Consider the following 16,775-nt stretch of genomic DNA (forward strand, 5'->3'; position numbering starts at 1 on the left):
CAGGCAGCAGCCAAGATCATGAGTGGGGAGGGGGGAGAAGGTTTTTTTTTGAGTGACATACACGCTGTCATGGCCACCCCCACGCCGACTTGCCCGTGATCAGCGAGCGCACGGGTAGCGGCAGGTGGCAGTCAGACGCATCTTTATGTAGTGTAGTGTGCCAGACTCACTGATTATCGTCTGTCACACTCACTCAGTGTGCCGACACTCGGCGCCCACGCAGCCCCCGCTCCTCCAAGCAGCAGCGGGGGCTGCCTTACTGTATCTATGCCACTGCCAGGTGTAACATGTGCAGAGAGAGTTAAATTTGGGTGGGGTGTGTTGAAACTGAAATCTAAATTGCAGTGTAAACATAATGCAGTCAGTATTTATCCTGCACAGAAGCAAAATAACTCGCACAAATCTAACTCTCTCTGCACATGTTACATCTGCCCCACCTGCACTGCACATGGTTTTGCCCATTTTCCAATCAAATTTGTACTGCGATCAGATCTGAATAAGGGCCTTTGTTTGGGGGCACGCTTTAATTAGAACTGTCAGGGTTTATTTGGATCTAGAAAGAAACTATAAAACTATCATGTCATTTTGCTGCATGTATTTTACCTGTTTATTGGGATTATTAAATTAAAAGTCGATAGTGTTCAACATTTGAAGCTTGATATTATTATTCTTTTCTCCTAAATATGTGTTTGCCCAGGAATGATCTGATGGCTGTTTTTACCTCTTTGTTTCTTAGAGTATAAATAATAGGATTTAAAAGGGGCGTTACAACTGTATAAAATATTGACACCAATTTATCTGCTGCATATGATACTGTGGGTCTCAAATAGATGAAAACAGAAGGTCCAAAAAAGAGAGTGACTACAATTAGATGAGAGGCACATGTGGAAAATGCTTTTCCCAGCCCTTCCTCAGAACGAGTTTTTAGTATGGTGTTGATAATTCCCATGTAAGATATAAGCAACACAATAAAACCAACTGCAGCGATCATCCCACTGTTTGCAACAAATACTATTTCAATAAGAAAAATATCTGAGCAGGCTAATACAGACAATGGATGTATATCACAGAAAAAATGGTCTATTCTCTTTGGGCCACAAAACTTCAATTGACAGATTAAGATTGTCTGGATAATGGAGTGAATGAAACTTGCAGCCCAGCAAACTGCTTCAAGCAAGTGACAGGCAGTTTTGTTTATAATACTAGAATACCGTAGTGGGTTACATATGGCAACATAGCGGTCATACGCCATTACTGTAAGAAGGATGCACTCTGTTCCTGCAAAGAAGTGTAAAAAAAACAGCTGTGTAATACAGGCATTGGGGGAGATGGTGTTTCTCTTTGTAAGAAAATCAACTAACATTTTGGGAACAGTCACTGTTGCATAGCACAGGTCTACAACAGATAACTTGCTAAGGAAATAATACATAGGGGAATCGAGACGGGTCTCGAAATGTACCGTTACTATGATCAGTAGATTCCCAAAGAGAATCAGAATGTAGACAATGAGCAAGAGAATGAACAATGTGATACTCAGTCTAGGGAAGCTGGCCAGGCCAAGGAGGGTAAATTCCAGAATGTTGCGTTGGTTTGTAGAATTCATCTTCTTTTTGTTTATCTTTTGCTAGAAAACAATATAGAATCTCATTAAACATTGGTTAGAGAAATGTATATAGCTCTTTTTATTTATTCTTTCATACATAAATCATCCTTTCATATGTACTGATGGCTGCTATGTATAACAAATTAAACATTTGGTAATATGATAAAGCCAAGACAAACCAGCCAGCCCTGCAACTTTGCCACATCAACCAGATGGCCTTTTCCATAGTTGTCAACTTTTAAGTGCTCTAATCCAGGAGATATGAAGGGGACATTTTTGAAATCTGGGTAAGTAGTTTGTAATGGTGTCATAATCGCCACCCCACTGCTTGAAAATGGGTTAAACATGTTGTATGCTTAAAAAACACTACTGTAAACTATTCATACAGTAAGTTTACATATGTATATATTTTTATCATAGTGTGGAAGAAATGTATACATATATATACCTTTGAGGAAGTAGTAGGTTGCTGTATACAGGGCCGTCTTAACAGCAGTGTGGGCCCCTGGGCAAAGCAGTGCACTGGGACCCTTACCCATCCTCCCCTCCTAGGGGTGGGGGGTGCTATCAGCAGCAGCTTTGATGTCCTACGGGTGGCAGGGGGTGCTCTATCTTCCATTCAACATGTAGGACCTGGAGCAGTAACTTCTGCTAATTACTCCTTTACTGCACAGGTGTGGGAGGGTGAACACTAACGTGTGGAAGGGGGCACTGAACTGAATGAAGGGTCCCTTGTAAATGACTTTAAGGGAGGTATGCAGGGGAGGGTTGGATAATGGAGTGGGCTTAACATTCGTCATTTTCCGGTGGAAGAGCAGCTTGTTTGAGTGCAGATATCGCCATTATCTAGAAAATAGATTTCTTAACCTTCAATAATATAAAAACCTAGAGTCCCAACTTTCAGGAGGTGCTGGGAACTTGGGGATCAGTGATCAGGAGCCAGAACAATCCATTGACAAAAATATAAAACTGTACACAAAACGTTTGGAGCTGGAGCAGGGACCGGCTGCTGGAAGGCTGATATCTCTGGTTCTGGGCATGATAGAGACAAGCCTCTAGTGTCGACAGAAAGACTCACCTGAGAAATGTGACTGGGAATTGCAATTAACAGGTCGGATGTGGGCTGCTGCTTTGAAGTTGGATATCTCCAGTTCCCCATGGCTGATTTTAAAAAATCTGGTATCCCTGGAAAAAGGGGATCCTCAGCTATCAGAATAGGGCCATATACACCTGGGGTCCCTGGGCAAGTGCCCATTAAGCCCATACGAAAAGATGGCCCTGTATGCCTAAGTTTAGTTAATGTGTTGTTGGAACCATCTGGAGTCATCACACGACCCCAGCTGCTAATCAGTATTAGGTCTCGAGAGATTCGAAAGAAGGGGGTGGATCGTCACAAGCAAACACATCTATTGTTAATACAGGGAAAAGTATAATTGGTATACCAACATACGACCAATAATGACTGCTAATATCAATGGTGCTGGGTTGGTGGTGCTCCCAAGAGGTTCAGCAGTAAAGCTGATTGGAAAGAGAGTGTCCCAAGGGGGACAAAGGAAGAACAATATTGGTTTTTGGGGCACTCTTTTTATATAGTGAAAATTGAATAGTAATTGAATTAATATTTAACTTTTATTTATGTTCACTTAAAATATATGGGCGTCAAGATAAGGTGTCAGAAATCATACGTCATAAACAAGAAGTATGTTGAATTGATTATACGATAAATCATAATAAATAACATTACATCACAATGAAACACAGTGAATGGGCGAAAATGTTTTCACCTTGGGGACCAACCCCCCCGCTGGGTCAATCAAGTGAAAAAAATAATAATAATGGAATTCACAACAATTTTGGAATTCACAACAATTATGGGTGCAGTGCTGTGGACCACTTAGTACAGTATAACACAGTGAAAGGACAGAGAGTGGTTCCTCCTGTGGTACCTGGTGTTTCGGGTTCACCTTAATTCATACGGCACCAGATATTCCCTATCAGTCCCCCGATAGGTACTGATCTGGCCAATTACTGTTTAGCTGCTGAGATCGGACGAGATCAGGCGGCACAGTAATGTATGGTCGTATACTTTATTGGGTGGAAAGACGCAGGAATAACATTCGGGACCAAGTGTCACTTCTGCTTTCCAGAGACAAGAAGAGGCCACAACCTGTTACGCTAGGTATTGCAGGGAGGGTCCAATCTGACTCCGGATGAGAGAGCAACGATATATAAAGATGTAGAGTAGTGAGGTTATTGCAAAACCCAGACCCTTCTACTACCCTCCATCATAGTGGTACATTGGATGGAGGTTGAGAGTAATAATCTGGCAGTGCTCACCTCAATAAATAGAGAGCCGTGATGGCTGTAAGTAGAGAATGTGCCCCCTGTCGGAGTGTGTTCATAGAGGGACGGTACTAAATGTTTAATCCCTGAGTTGCACAAACAGTGGTCAGAGAAATCTGAGAGGTATTGAGAATTGCAGTAGTGGTATTGGCAACAATGTACAATAGTTTAAAGACACAAGTCTGAACAGGAAAAACAGTTTTTGAGACAGGCAATTTTATCCCACCGTTTGGATGCCCAATCGGATCTGATTCCTAGTGGTGGAGCTGTTTATATGATTAATCGTATCAGCAGCTCCACCACTAGGAATCAGATCCGATTGGGCATCCAAACGGTGGGATAAAATTGCCTGTCTCAAAAACTGATACGTATCCTGTTCAAACTTGTGTCTTTAAACTATTGTACATTGTTGCCAATACCACTATTGCAATTCTCAATACCTCTCAGATTTCTCTGACCACTGTTTGTGCACCTCAGGGATTAAACACTGGTCTGCCTCACTACTGGGGTGCCAGCTCCCCCCGGGCCCGGACCGACGAATATGCTAGGTACGCATGTGTGTAGAGTGCCAGACCAATGAGGGAGCTGCTGGAGTTGAGTGAGTCACTGTCACTCTACATACAGCCAGCCGCAGCCGCGATGGAGCTAGCATGGCTGCAGCTCTTTCTTCTGCCCGCTCTACCACCCTGCTGGCAGTAGCTGCAGAGGGGTGTGGCTCCCAATGTCGCTCTCTTACCTCGAACAGCCTCACTACATACTTGCCTACCTGACCCTCTCCATGAGGGAGAAAATGCTCTGTTCCTGGACTTCCCTGGTGATGTATGATTGCCATCACCTGTGGGGAGCTAGTTGATTGAAAAGAAAGGTGTTTCACCACAGGTGATGGCAATCATACATTACCAGGGAAGTCCAGGAACAGAGCATTTTCTTCCTCATGGAGAGGGTCAGGTAGGCAAGTATGCCTCACTTTACTAGCAGGTCCCACCGTGGGTAGGGGGTTGGTGCTGCTGGATAACTCCAGCAAGCAGCAGTTTGAAGATCCGACCACAATTCAAGAGTCCATCTCCCCTGTGAAGCTCTGCTATAAGGACCAGGGATAAGGATGCTCTATCTTGTCACCCTATGCATGCAGTTTGTAGGGCGATGTACAGATGGAGCTGTGGTCATTCAGTGGGGGTCTGGTGGTCGGATCGGCAGCTGTCGGAAGGGGACGCGTGGACATGAGACGCACGTAAGTCCCCTTCAGACAGAGCTCCCTGTTGGTCCCCACCACCTCGGCGCACACCCCCATTTTCCTGAAGTGGAGATGGGCAGGGTTCACGTCCCCCGTCACCCGAAAACTGGGACGCGCGTGCGCGTGAGATGCTCGCGCGTCCTAGTCAGATGGAGCATCTCTCCGCCGGCGTTTGCCAGCGAGAGCATTCTGGCGAGCCCCAGCACTGTCTGAGAGGTGCTCCATTTGTAGTGTAGCATGTAGTGGTAGTGTATAGGGATATAGGGTAGCATGTAGTGTAGTGATATACAGTAATGCAGCATGTAGGGAGATGTAATGTAGCATTACTGTAGTGGCATAGTTCAGTGTGCAGGGGATGTAGTGTAGTGGTATAGTGCAGTGTGTAGGGGGATGTAGTGTAGCATTACTGTAGTGGTATGGGGCAGTGTGTAGGGGGATGTAGTGCAGTGTGCAGGGATGGCCGAACCGTTATGCCGGCTATGCAGAAAAATAAGGCACCGTAGTAATCAGGGCGCTGACAGTGTCTTCTCTATTGCTGTCAGCGCCCTGACAAATTTACTGTGCGCTTGCTTATGGGGATAGCCGGGAAGAGCAGTGTGCTTGCTGTGATGGAATATCCTGGCAGAGTGGTGGGCAACCCAGCTGTATTAGAGCAGGTCTATGGCTATTTCAAATGTTGCGCCGGCTCGCAATCCAATCAGGCAGTAGTGGATTTTGATTGGCTGCTGAACCACAAGCTCCAATTGGTCAGTGAACCGGTGTGACATTTGCCACAGACCTACTCTGATACAGCTGGGTTGCCCATCACTGTGCCTTACTGTCCCCATTACTATGCACAGTAACTTTTGGTAGTGCTACCAGCTGGTGGACTTAGGGGTCTGGGGATATACAGTAGGATATATTCCCCCATGGCAACAATCATATAATCCACTGTGGCAATGAGTATTGAACACCCCTGGCCTCGAGCATGTAACCCCTGGCAAGGAGAATGAAACCCTGGCATTGAGCACGAAACCCCTGGCAAAGAGCATTTAGGTAAGTGCCACTTATGTGGCATAATAATTAATAGGCACTACGGTGTGTATAAAATGTAATGGGCATCACTTTGTGGGGAATAGTGTGTAATGGGCATCCCGGTGTGCGGCATAATGTAGAATGGGAATCACGGTGTGAGGTATAATGTGTAATGGGCATCACGCTTTGGGGCATAATGTGTAATGGGCATCATGGTCTGCAGCATAATGTGTTATGGGCATCTCAGTGGATGGCATAATGTGTAATGGGCATCAGGGTGTGGGACATAATGTGTAATTGGCATCATGGTGTGGGGCATAATGTGTAATAGGCATTACAGATAAACAGTGTATAAACTATTCAAGTAGCCTGTCATTGTTTGGGCTTGATTTGTGAGGGCTACTGGGTCACTGGCCCTTTTTTTTTATATGTGGCCTTCCGCCATAGAATTTAAGCATTGGAGGACAACGTCCATTCCTGCGGTAACCAATGGCTGGTCATGCAGGTTGCAAAAGTGGAGTGTAAGGTGTTCTTGCTAAACCACACTCCTTATAACTAGGCCACACTACTTGCTTTAAGCCACACCCCTTTTGGGGGGCATGTGCTGCAGGTGGGCGCACCAAATCTTTCAAATTGTGTATGGGGGGGGGGGGGGCATTTTTATTTGGTCGCACTAGGAGACAAATTGTATAGAAACAGCCCTGGCCGCAGCCTGTAGTAGAAGCCCCAGCTGCTGCTGCTCTGAAGAAAAGTGCTGCTGAAGGATCATCCCGGTGTAAGAGGCACGGGGCGTGGCCTACACTGACGCTCGCTGTGCGTACTCACCTCGCTGCGCTCTTTCTCTCACCTTCGGGACAATGGTCCCGGTACCTTCCTCTTGCTCCACTGGTTTCCGAAGCGACTGCACCTGTAAGGGAAACAGGGGAGGGGAATCCCCCTGGGGGGGGGAGGGGATGCTCATCACAGGCACTATTGGCCTCAGACCGGTTACACCCGCTTGTGGAACACGGCAGGTGTAACTCGGGTGGGGGAACGCTCCGAGGAGGGGAAGGAGCGCAAACAACACAACAACAGATGCAACACAATTTCTACTCACCAGTCGTCTACTGGTCTTCCGTCACGCTTCCGATGCGGATACCGGCACCTGAAAATGAACTCATGGGACCTCCTGCTCCCTAGGGCAGGGCAATACGCCAAAGCGCCTGCGGCTTAACGCCCACGCAACCTGTGGCCTGAAGCCATCTTACGTAACTCCAACCTAGCGCTGGATCCTTAGATGCCACAGCCTAGCGTTGCGCAACCTGGCGCCTAACGCCCGCGCAACCTACGACCTAGTGACGGATCTTCCGATGCCACGGCCTAGCGTCGTGCAACCTGGCGCCTAACGCCCGCGCAACCTGCGACCTAGCGCCGGATCTTCCGATGCCACGGCCTAGCGCCGCGCAACCTGCGGCCTAACGCACGCACAACCTGAAAAGAACACAATCTGCACAGGGCCACAGGAGGGTCTGGGCCTCATGCACTACAGGGGCATTATGCCCAGCAGCAGGTGGGCCTGATGCCCAGCAACACAAACGGGCCTGATGCCCAGCAGCACCAACCTACGGGCCTAATGCCCAACACAGCACTTGGCCTAAGACCCGACTATATGGGCCACACAACTGGGCCTAATGCCCAACAGCCCGAACCCTGAGGGTCTAATCCCCAAAACACACATGGGTCTAGTGCCCAACTATACAGTCCCTTGATGCCCATGGGCCTTCTGCCCGACTACTGCACACAGGCCTAGTGCCTGAATTGGGCCCACGGGCCTACTGCCCAAACACATGGTGGTCTAGGGAGGGGACCCACATATGGACTTACCCGTCCTAGGGGCTTCTGCTGGACCAAGCCTGGTCCAGCCACGTGGGTGGTCTGTCTTCACCAGAGGTGGGATGCTTCCCACCACCTCTGGGCTTCCTGGAGTCTTCACCGGGGCAGCGGGGGCCAGGGCCAGCTCTTTTGCGTCGCACCCCGCTGAGCCCGGGCTTCTGACGTCTTCGCCGACTGTCCCCGGCACTGTGTACTTCGCCCGGCGGGCGGCAGCGTGTAGCAGTCCTGCGCACACAGCTGCCGCCTCCCGAGGCTTCCGGCGGCAGTTCCTCTCTTCTCCAGGGCTCTCCTCTCGCTTCTTCCTCCGTCGCCGAACTCTGCCCCTCGGTCTCGGTGCTGGTTAGTTCAAACCAGCGCCAGGGGGTGGGGCTAGTGACGTGGCAAGCCAGGAGTGGCAAGCCAGGACTCACCACTGCCCCCACACCCGGCGTCATTGGAGGGTCTGCTTCCGGCTCCATGGGGTGGCGCCGGGCCACCCCAGGCAAGGAAGCAGGTACCAACCAGCAGCAGTGCCAGTGACCACACAAGTACACTGGCCCTGGCTGCAGGGGGCGGCGCCACCTGGCGGTGGCACTGCCCCTTCCGCCCCGGTGCTGCTGCACCGGGGCATACCTCTACACCGGCACTGTAGTAGATGCTACGGCTGACTGTACTGAAATGAGGTGCCACTGAAGAGACAATCTGTAGTAGGAACTCTATCCACCACCTTTAAAGTGAGAAGCTCTAGACACTGCATAGACCCGGTGCTTGGCAGATAGGCCACAGCAGACAGAGCTAGTGCCGATTGAGAAGACCCTGCTGGCACTACAGCCAGTACTACTGCACCCATGACTGCCTACTCTGTTGCTACTTGCTACTTAAGCACAGTAGCAGCAAGTGACGCCCACTAAGCCAAGTAAGAAGCGATTGGCAGCAGTAAAATGATGCTCTCTCATGGATAGAGAAAGAGCTTGCTGTATTCATTTGACCTTCACTAATAAAGAAGCTGCTGTCAAAATACAAGGAGCCAACGCTTAACCCCTTCCCGACATTGCCTTTTATGCTAATTTTTTTTTTTTTTTTCCTCCTTGCGTTCAAATAAGCGTAACTTTTTTAATTTTCCGGCTATATAGACACATGAGGGCTTTTTTTTTGCGGGACAAGTTGTACTTTGTAATGGTACCATTTACTATACCGTATAATATTCTGGGGAATCAGGAAATAATTCAATGTGGGGTAAAAAAAAAAAAAAACGCCATTCCACAATTTTGCGCTGGTTACGGTTTTTTTGGAGTTCATAGTTCGTTTAAAATGATGGGTTATCTTTATTCTATGGGTCGTTACGATTCTGGTGATACCAAACTTATATAGTTTTCGTTATGTTTTACCACTAAAAAAAAAAATCGCAACTTTTACGGTTTTTCTAATTTGCGTTGCGTCGCCATGTTCTGCGGCTTATAACTTTTTTATTTTTCCACCTACGGACCTGGGTGAGGGCTCATTTTTTGCGGGCTGAAGTGTACTTTTTAATTAATTTAATTATGGGATATGGGCGACTTTCTGATCTCTTTTAGTTATTTTTTTTTGGGTATGAGATGCGACCAAAAAACGTAGTTTTGGCGTTTGGAATTATTTTCCGTTTACGCCTTTAACCGTGCGGGATAACTAATGTTATATTTTAATAGATCGGACTTTTAGGAACGCGGCGATACCAAATATGTTTATTTTTTTTATTTTTTATTTATTTTTATTTGTGAAATGGGGAAAGGGGGGTGATTTGAACTTTTAATATTTTTTTATTTTTTTTTTATTTTTAAACTTTTTTTTTTTTTTTTTTTACTTTTACTACATGGCCCCCTAGTGTACTTGACCACTAGGGGGCGCGATCGCCTGTACTAGGTTCAGCCATAGAGCTCTATTGCTGAACGTAGTGATTTTATGCACTTCCTATTACATCCTGCCTGAGGCAGGATGTAATAGGTATGCATACACGGCCAGCACAGGGGTCTACATTAGACCCCTGGCTACCATGGCAACCGATCGGCACCCTCCGATCTCGCTGCGGGGGGCCCCGATCGGCGCCGGAGGGGGGCGCCCCCCCTCCGATCAGCTATTTAAGCACTGCGGTCGCTTTGCCCGCGGTGCTTAAAGGGTTAAACGGCCACGATCTGCGAACTCGCCGCTCGTGGCCGTGAGAGCAGGGACCTGGCTGTAATATACAGCCATTACCTGCTCTCTTTCAAGCCAGCTCACTCCGTGAGCTGGCTTGATTCCCCCTCAACCGACATATGACGTAAATGTACGTCATATGTCGGGAAGGGGTTAAACAAGCAGCCAGCAGAAAACACAGGGACCCATACTTTACATCTGTCCCAATTACAGCGGGACAGCCCCGTTATTAGAAGACTATAACGCTGTCCCTCCCATGGGTGGCAATGTCCTGGGGGGCAGGAGATCATTGCTGCTGTGCTCTGTGATAGGGATGGCCATCGACTATCGATGTTCCCAAAACATTGATGGTTGTGACTTAGTGCTCGATGTTTTGGGCATTGATAGTGGATGGTCGAATAATTTATGCCATCGATGGACTGCTTCCGATGGTAAAAGTTGTGGGCTCATGCGCACTGCATGCGCAGCGTCATTTCGTCCAGCGGTATCGCTGCGGGCGGCCCGCCCCGCCGGAAGGTGCGCGCATGGGCAAAAGAAACTTAAACTGGATTGATGGCTAAAGTTTCTTCTGTGCATGCGCGCGGATCCTGGCTGAGCAGGCTGCCCGCAGTGACCCTCCCCGTTGCTCTGTGCATGCGCGGCTAAGCGATGGCAGGAACCCTCGATGGTGTGAGATAGAATGGTTTATAGCCATCGATGGTTCCTGCTCTAGAAGCCATCCCTAGATGGCCATCCCTACTCTGTGCACGGCATCTCTTCAGTTCAGGGAAGAGGGAGGGCAGTAAAGAAGCAGGGGGCTGCCCAGCCGCTAGAAAAGCGATGAGCATGCCCAGAAAATGATAACAATGGGGGTTGCAGCTCTAGGCCCCACCCCTTTACCCAAGCCCCACCCACTTCCCATTAACTGCCCCCATTTAATGCCAGCCAGGTATTCGACGTGGCAGGTCCCAATTAGGGGATTTGAAAAGTTTGGAGGTATAGGGAGGGACCCTTTTGTACAGCTGCCAGAGTGGTGAGGCAAACCCTCATTTTGTATAAAATCCTAAAAATAAGCAATGTAGCTAATGACTATTATGTAATAGCTAGCACAAAAGAAAAGCACAGAAAAACCTAGCAGACAGACTTTTGAGATTTAAGACTGCCCTGGGGCGTTTATTTTTTTGATGCACATTACAAAAACAGTTGGGGAAGTAGTGTAATAATAGCTTACTCAAACACAGCAGCAGACAGAACAAAAGAGAATGATTACAATACTAATACAAAACAGTAGTCTAACTGCGCTTCATAATTGTTTGGTTGTTTGACTTGGAAGAATTTGAAACTACAGTACTCCATGGTAAATGTGAAAAATATATATTTATAATTCAAACAAAATGTATATATCTAATACAGATGGAGCAGGGCTTATTATTGCTGGCGGAGCGCCAGGACCGTGTCCCTGGCGATCCGCCAGCAATCTGGCGCTCTGGCTGAATGAGACGCTCGTGCGTCTCCCACGCACGAGCGTCTCAATAGCCGGGCGGCGAGGCGGCGCGGCGGGTGCAGTCCTGCCCGTCTCCAGCTTCAGGGAGACGGGCAGGGCTGCGGGGGGCTGCGGGGGGGCGGTGTGGACCGGCGGGGACCCGGGGAAGCCGGCGGGGACCCGGGCAAAAGCTCCGTCGGAACGGGACGCGCGTGCACCTCGTGCACGCGCGTCCCCTTCCGACATACAGATGGCGCGGGGCGGGGGATGGCGGGTGGCGAGTCCTCCGCCATCCCCAGCAAAGACAAGCCCTGCGCTATCTGTATAGCAAACAATAATGAACAAAAATGACCGGTCAATAAAATCTTATATTATTGCCACATTACAGGACATATAACTATATACAGTAGGGCAAAAAAAGCGACTAAGGTAGATAAATTTGTTATAATCCACATCAAGGTAAGTCAGGCATTCCCAACCACGGTCCTCAAGGCACACCAACAGTGCAGGTTTTAGTTATATCCAGGCTTCAGCACAGATGTCCATCAGATACTTATTAAGTCACCTGTGCTCAAGCCTGGATATCTACAAAACCTGCACTGTTGGTGTGCCTTGAGGACCGTGGTTGGGAATACCTGGGGTAAGTAGTGGTAGCTGAATAAAACAGCTACCAATAACAGGTACAGGAGATGGTCAACCAATCGGGGGCCTGGAGTCCGTGTCTGCGCCTCCGTGGATAGTAAGCTGATTCCATGTAAAGAGTATAGCTGGCTGGTGGAATGTCTCAACTCTACACTGCTCGTAGTAAGCACTCTGCTGGCAGTAGAAATCAATGTCCGCAGCGGCTGCAGGTGCTTCTGTGGTCTCCCTCCTCTCAATCAAAAGTAATGGAGTGCATGAATAAGTGCTCAGGCAATGGTAATTGGTTCACCGGGTCCGTCCTCCTGGTCACTAACGTGTTTTGTCCCAGGTGGGGACTTTATCAAAGAGTCATTATTCATTCATTCATTATTGTTTGTTTGTTATATTATTACATGTTTTTGAATTATAAATATGTATTTTTCACATTTACCATGATGTAATTTCAAATTCTTCCATGTCAACAAACCAAACAGTTATAAAGTGCAGTTAGGCTACTGCAGGGGTGGATTGGCCCACCGGGAAACTGGGCCATCTCCCAGTGGGCCGGCCCAAAACTCTTTAAAAAGGGGCCGGCCGTGCTTCCCCTGGGCTGACTGAGCCGCGGGCAGCAGCCGCAGCACTTTGCCCAATTCCAAAATGGCCATGGGCCTTTAAGCTGCCACTCAGCACCTCACTGGAATAAGCAGCAGCAGGTTAGCCCCCCCCCCCCGCCCCCCGCATGCATTGCATAATGCCACACACACACCCCTGCACGCATTACATAACGCCGCAGCCCCGCGCATTAAATACCACCGCACCCCCTCCCCCTTCCCGGGCCGGAATCCAGGCTTCCTTACTCAAAAGTAACCAAAGTTCAGAACCAGTGCAAGAGGGAGCTGTGCTAGGGGGTCACGTCACCCGGGAGCCATTCACAGTGGGAGTCAAACAGCCTCTGTCATATGCTCCCTCCTTACTGTTAGTGGGAATCTAGCAGTGTGCCTGCTGGCTTCATGTAGGGAAGCTGCAGTGTCAGCTTCTCTTATGCTGAATATGTGCCCTGAGACACAGGGTCTGATTCTGGTTCACTCACAAAACCAAATTCTCTCTCTAATGGACAAAACCATGTTAACTGCAGGTGGGGCAGATGTAACACGTGCAGAGAGAGTTACATTTGGGTGCGGTGTGTTCAAACTGAAATCTAAATTGCAGTGTAAGAATAAAGAAGCCAGTATTTACCCTGCACAGAAATAAAAAATAACTCACCCAAATCTAACTATCTTTCTGCACATGTTATTATCTGCCCCACGTGCAGTGCAGCATGGTTTTGTCCATTAGAGAGAGAATTAGCTTTTTCAAATGAACCAGAATCAGGGCCACTGTCCCAGGTGAGGCAGTGCCTGTCTCCTCTTCTATACTCATCTCCCAGTGAGTTGCAAGCATGGGGAAAGGTATTATAAATGGTACTTTAAATAACTTAGAGTATAAAAAGAGTGAAAAGGGATACATGTTCATCTCATTTATTTTACTTTAAACAGTGAACAAGTTATCTCAACTTCAGTAATGAGACAAAGGGGTCGATCCTATTAACCCCGAACGGTGTGGATGATTCACAACTTGTAAATCATCACAACACCGAGCGCACTTTACGGTAGGTCGAATTCGATGAAAAGTGCTCGCACCACCATAGATGTGCAAGCAATTTTCAGTGAATTCGACCCTGCGAAGGGTGTGAGTTAGGCTTAATTCGGGTGCTGTTTTCATCGTTAAAATGGCACCAGAACAGCAACTCGCACCCTTCAGGGTTAATAGGATCAACTCCTTAGTGGTTTCTGTTGGATATATATTTATTTACAGTTTCATAGATAGTACGGCAAATTACATTGCGCTTTACAATTGTAGACAGTGATAGAACAAACTGGGTAACAATAGACAGACATGAAGGTAGGAGGGATATATATATAGAAGGTATATAGGTACTTATGTAATATCTGGGCTCCCGTTTTTCTTATGAGACCGCGTCCGCTCGCCACGCTTCGGGCACGGTGGCTCGCTGCGCTAGCCACACTATATAAAATCAACTCCATGCGTAGTTGGATAGTAGGGGTATGAAAAAATGGGGTGCATTTAACATGGGAGCCCAGATAATACATAAGTACCGGTATATACAGTATACTCCTGCTAATTCCTCAGCTGCTCCCTCCTTGGATAGTTGAATACAAGTGGCAAAATGAAGCGGCACTGGGAGTCTGGTGAAAATTCTGTATTAAAGCATATACAATACACAGTGTCCGCTGTTTCGGGGGACAGCAGCCCCCTTTTTCAAGGTGTGTGAACACACCTTGAAAAAGGGGGCTGCTGTCCCCCGAAACGTCGGACACTGTGTATTTTATATGCTTTAATACAGAATTTGCACCAGACTCCCAGTGTCGCTTTATTTCGCCACATATATATCTATATATATATATTCACTCAATAATAAAACAAATACCTGCTCTCTACTTACTTGCCCCAAAGACCTGGGAGCCCTCCCGGACCAGCAACAGTCTTCAATATCCTCCATTAAGGGCGGCTCTTAACAATTTTTGTCCAGAATTTCCTGACGAAAATTGTTCAATACAACAGAAATGTTGAATTCTTCATATGCCTGTGTAAAAGGCTCCTTTGTTACTAAACTCCCAGGAGTGCAACCCATAGTGGAGGATATGTATCACAAATACAATAGTGTTGTTAGCACCCCAATACTTAATATGGAATCGTGACATATTTACAAACAAACAGAATTCAATAATTGGATATATTTGTATAGTAAAACATTTACTTTTTTTAAATACAAGAACATTATAATGGCTCCTAGTAGCTGGAGTGATTTTTTATGTTAACAGTTGTTTGAAATCACAGACGTAGCATATCAAACGCGTTTCCCCCTGACAAGAGACTTCATCAGGGGTAAATAGATATTTTTAAAATATTTTATAATAGAGGTCTGAGTTTATGTTATCCTCAAAAATAACCATTGTAGTGGGATTCTATGTTGGTAACTTCCAACAGAAGTATTCTTCCTTCTTGGATATACAGTAGTTGTTTTTAGATGGTTCCCTTCTTAAAGTTATATGAAGAATTTTAAGGCCTCTTATCACATATATAAATAGTAATAAATTGACACAATTTAAGAAAGAGTAATTTCCGTCCTGGTGAAAAAAATCCACCTACTGTACCTTAGAATATATGTGGGATTGGGTTGGATGCAATTCCTAATTCGTGCAATACATGCATGTGTCTTCCAGTGTATCCACAAGTATATTTACAGTGTATTCTCACAAGAGTACGTATTGCAGGGAGTAGGAATTGCATCCAACCCAATCCCACATGTAAGAAAAATCACTCCAGCTACTAGGAGCTGTTATAATTTTATTGTATTTTTAAAAATAAAATGTTTTGTGTGTGCGCAATTTTAGAGATATTTATAAAACTGGACAGCATATTCTGCTACGTCATATTCATATGTATAAAGAGCCCCTAAGTGCCAAAATAATTACAGTTGCATTTATGTTATTTTAGTGTAAATTCATACAACTGGCCTGTTATTGTGTATTTTTTTTTTTAAAGAAAACGATTAAGGTAATTATTGTAATTGCATGCAGTTACTCTGTATAGCAAAATGGGTGCCGGACAGTCATTAACTCAACGTCAGGATCCCGACTGTTAAAACACCGACGGCCGGGTTTCCGACGGCCGTCGGCTATTTTCCCTCGTGGTCCATGACCCCCATAGAGGGAGAATAGAATAGGTTGCGAGCGTAGCTCGCCACCATGCCCGCAGCGTGGCGAGCGCAGCGAGCCCGCAAGGGGCTTTGTTGCACTAGTCACACTATCTGAGACCAGGCAGTCAGGATCCCGAGGTCGGGATAATGACTGTCGGGATCCCGACTGTCGGTGAATCATACCACACTTTAGCAAAATATGTGGGTTAAGTAAATGAGTAAACTATATGTAAATGTACTGATGTTAAGATATACTTACCATAAGTGGAATACGTTGAGCATAATTTTCATTTGACAAACCTAAAAATGCTAAACAGAATTTTTTGTAAGTAAGGAAGGGATTTTTGTAAGTAAGGAATACTATATACATATACCCTAAAATATTAATATTAGATTTTCCCTAGCTTATTTAGGCAAAATAACAGCTTGGTGGAGGCACTAGTAGAGCTGGCCCTAACCAATTTGATGCCCTATGCAAGATTCTGACTGGTGCCCCCTAGCACTGCTTCCAGTTCTGCCTCTGATGGAGCACCTATCTCACAGCACAGTATCCATCACCTAGCAGCACAGATTACAGCAGTGGCCAGCAACACTCATGACCATTCAATCATAGCTAACCTTAAGTAGACCGCAATCAAGTGCCGTTTTCAGTCCAATGTAAATATCCGCTGAAGCCTCTGTTTTTTTGTTTTTCTAATTCAAGTAATTAATTATAGTA

The 16,775-nt window shown here is 46.7% G+C and overlaps 1 protein-coding gene across 2 annotated transcripts; it reads right to left on the bottom strand.

Moving 5' to 3' along the window:
- Positions 1-295: 295 nt before the first annotated feature.
- Positions 296-16,420, bottom strand: LOC146042683 (olfactory receptor 4B13-like). 2 transcript variants are annotated; one of them, XM_083162818.1, is made up of 3 exons: positions 16,317-16,420; positions 14,801-14,893; positions 296-1,624 (listed from the first exon to the last, which is right to left on the bottom strand). In XM_083162818.1, the coding sequence occupies exons 2-3, from the start codon at positions 14,855-14,857 to the stop codon at positions 665-667; spliced, it is 1,017 nt and encodes a 338-aa protein (XP_083018944.1). In that variant the 5' UTR covers positions 14,858-14,893; positions 16,317-16,420; the 3' UTR covers positions 296-664. The 2 variants fall into 2 exon arrangements, with proteins under 2 accessions (XP_083018944.1, XP_083018945.1); XM_083162819.1 differs by lacking the exon at positions 16,317-16,420 and having other exon boundaries at positions 14,801-14,944.
- Positions 16,421-16,775: the final 355 nt, after the last annotated feature.

Source organism: Crinia signifera, chromosome 19, assembly GCF_055691185.1.
Source record: "Crinia signifera chromosome 19, ASM5569118v1, whole genome shotgun sequence".
NCBI lineage: Eukaryota > Metazoa > Chordata > Amphibia > Anura > Myobatrachidae > Crinia > Crinia signifera.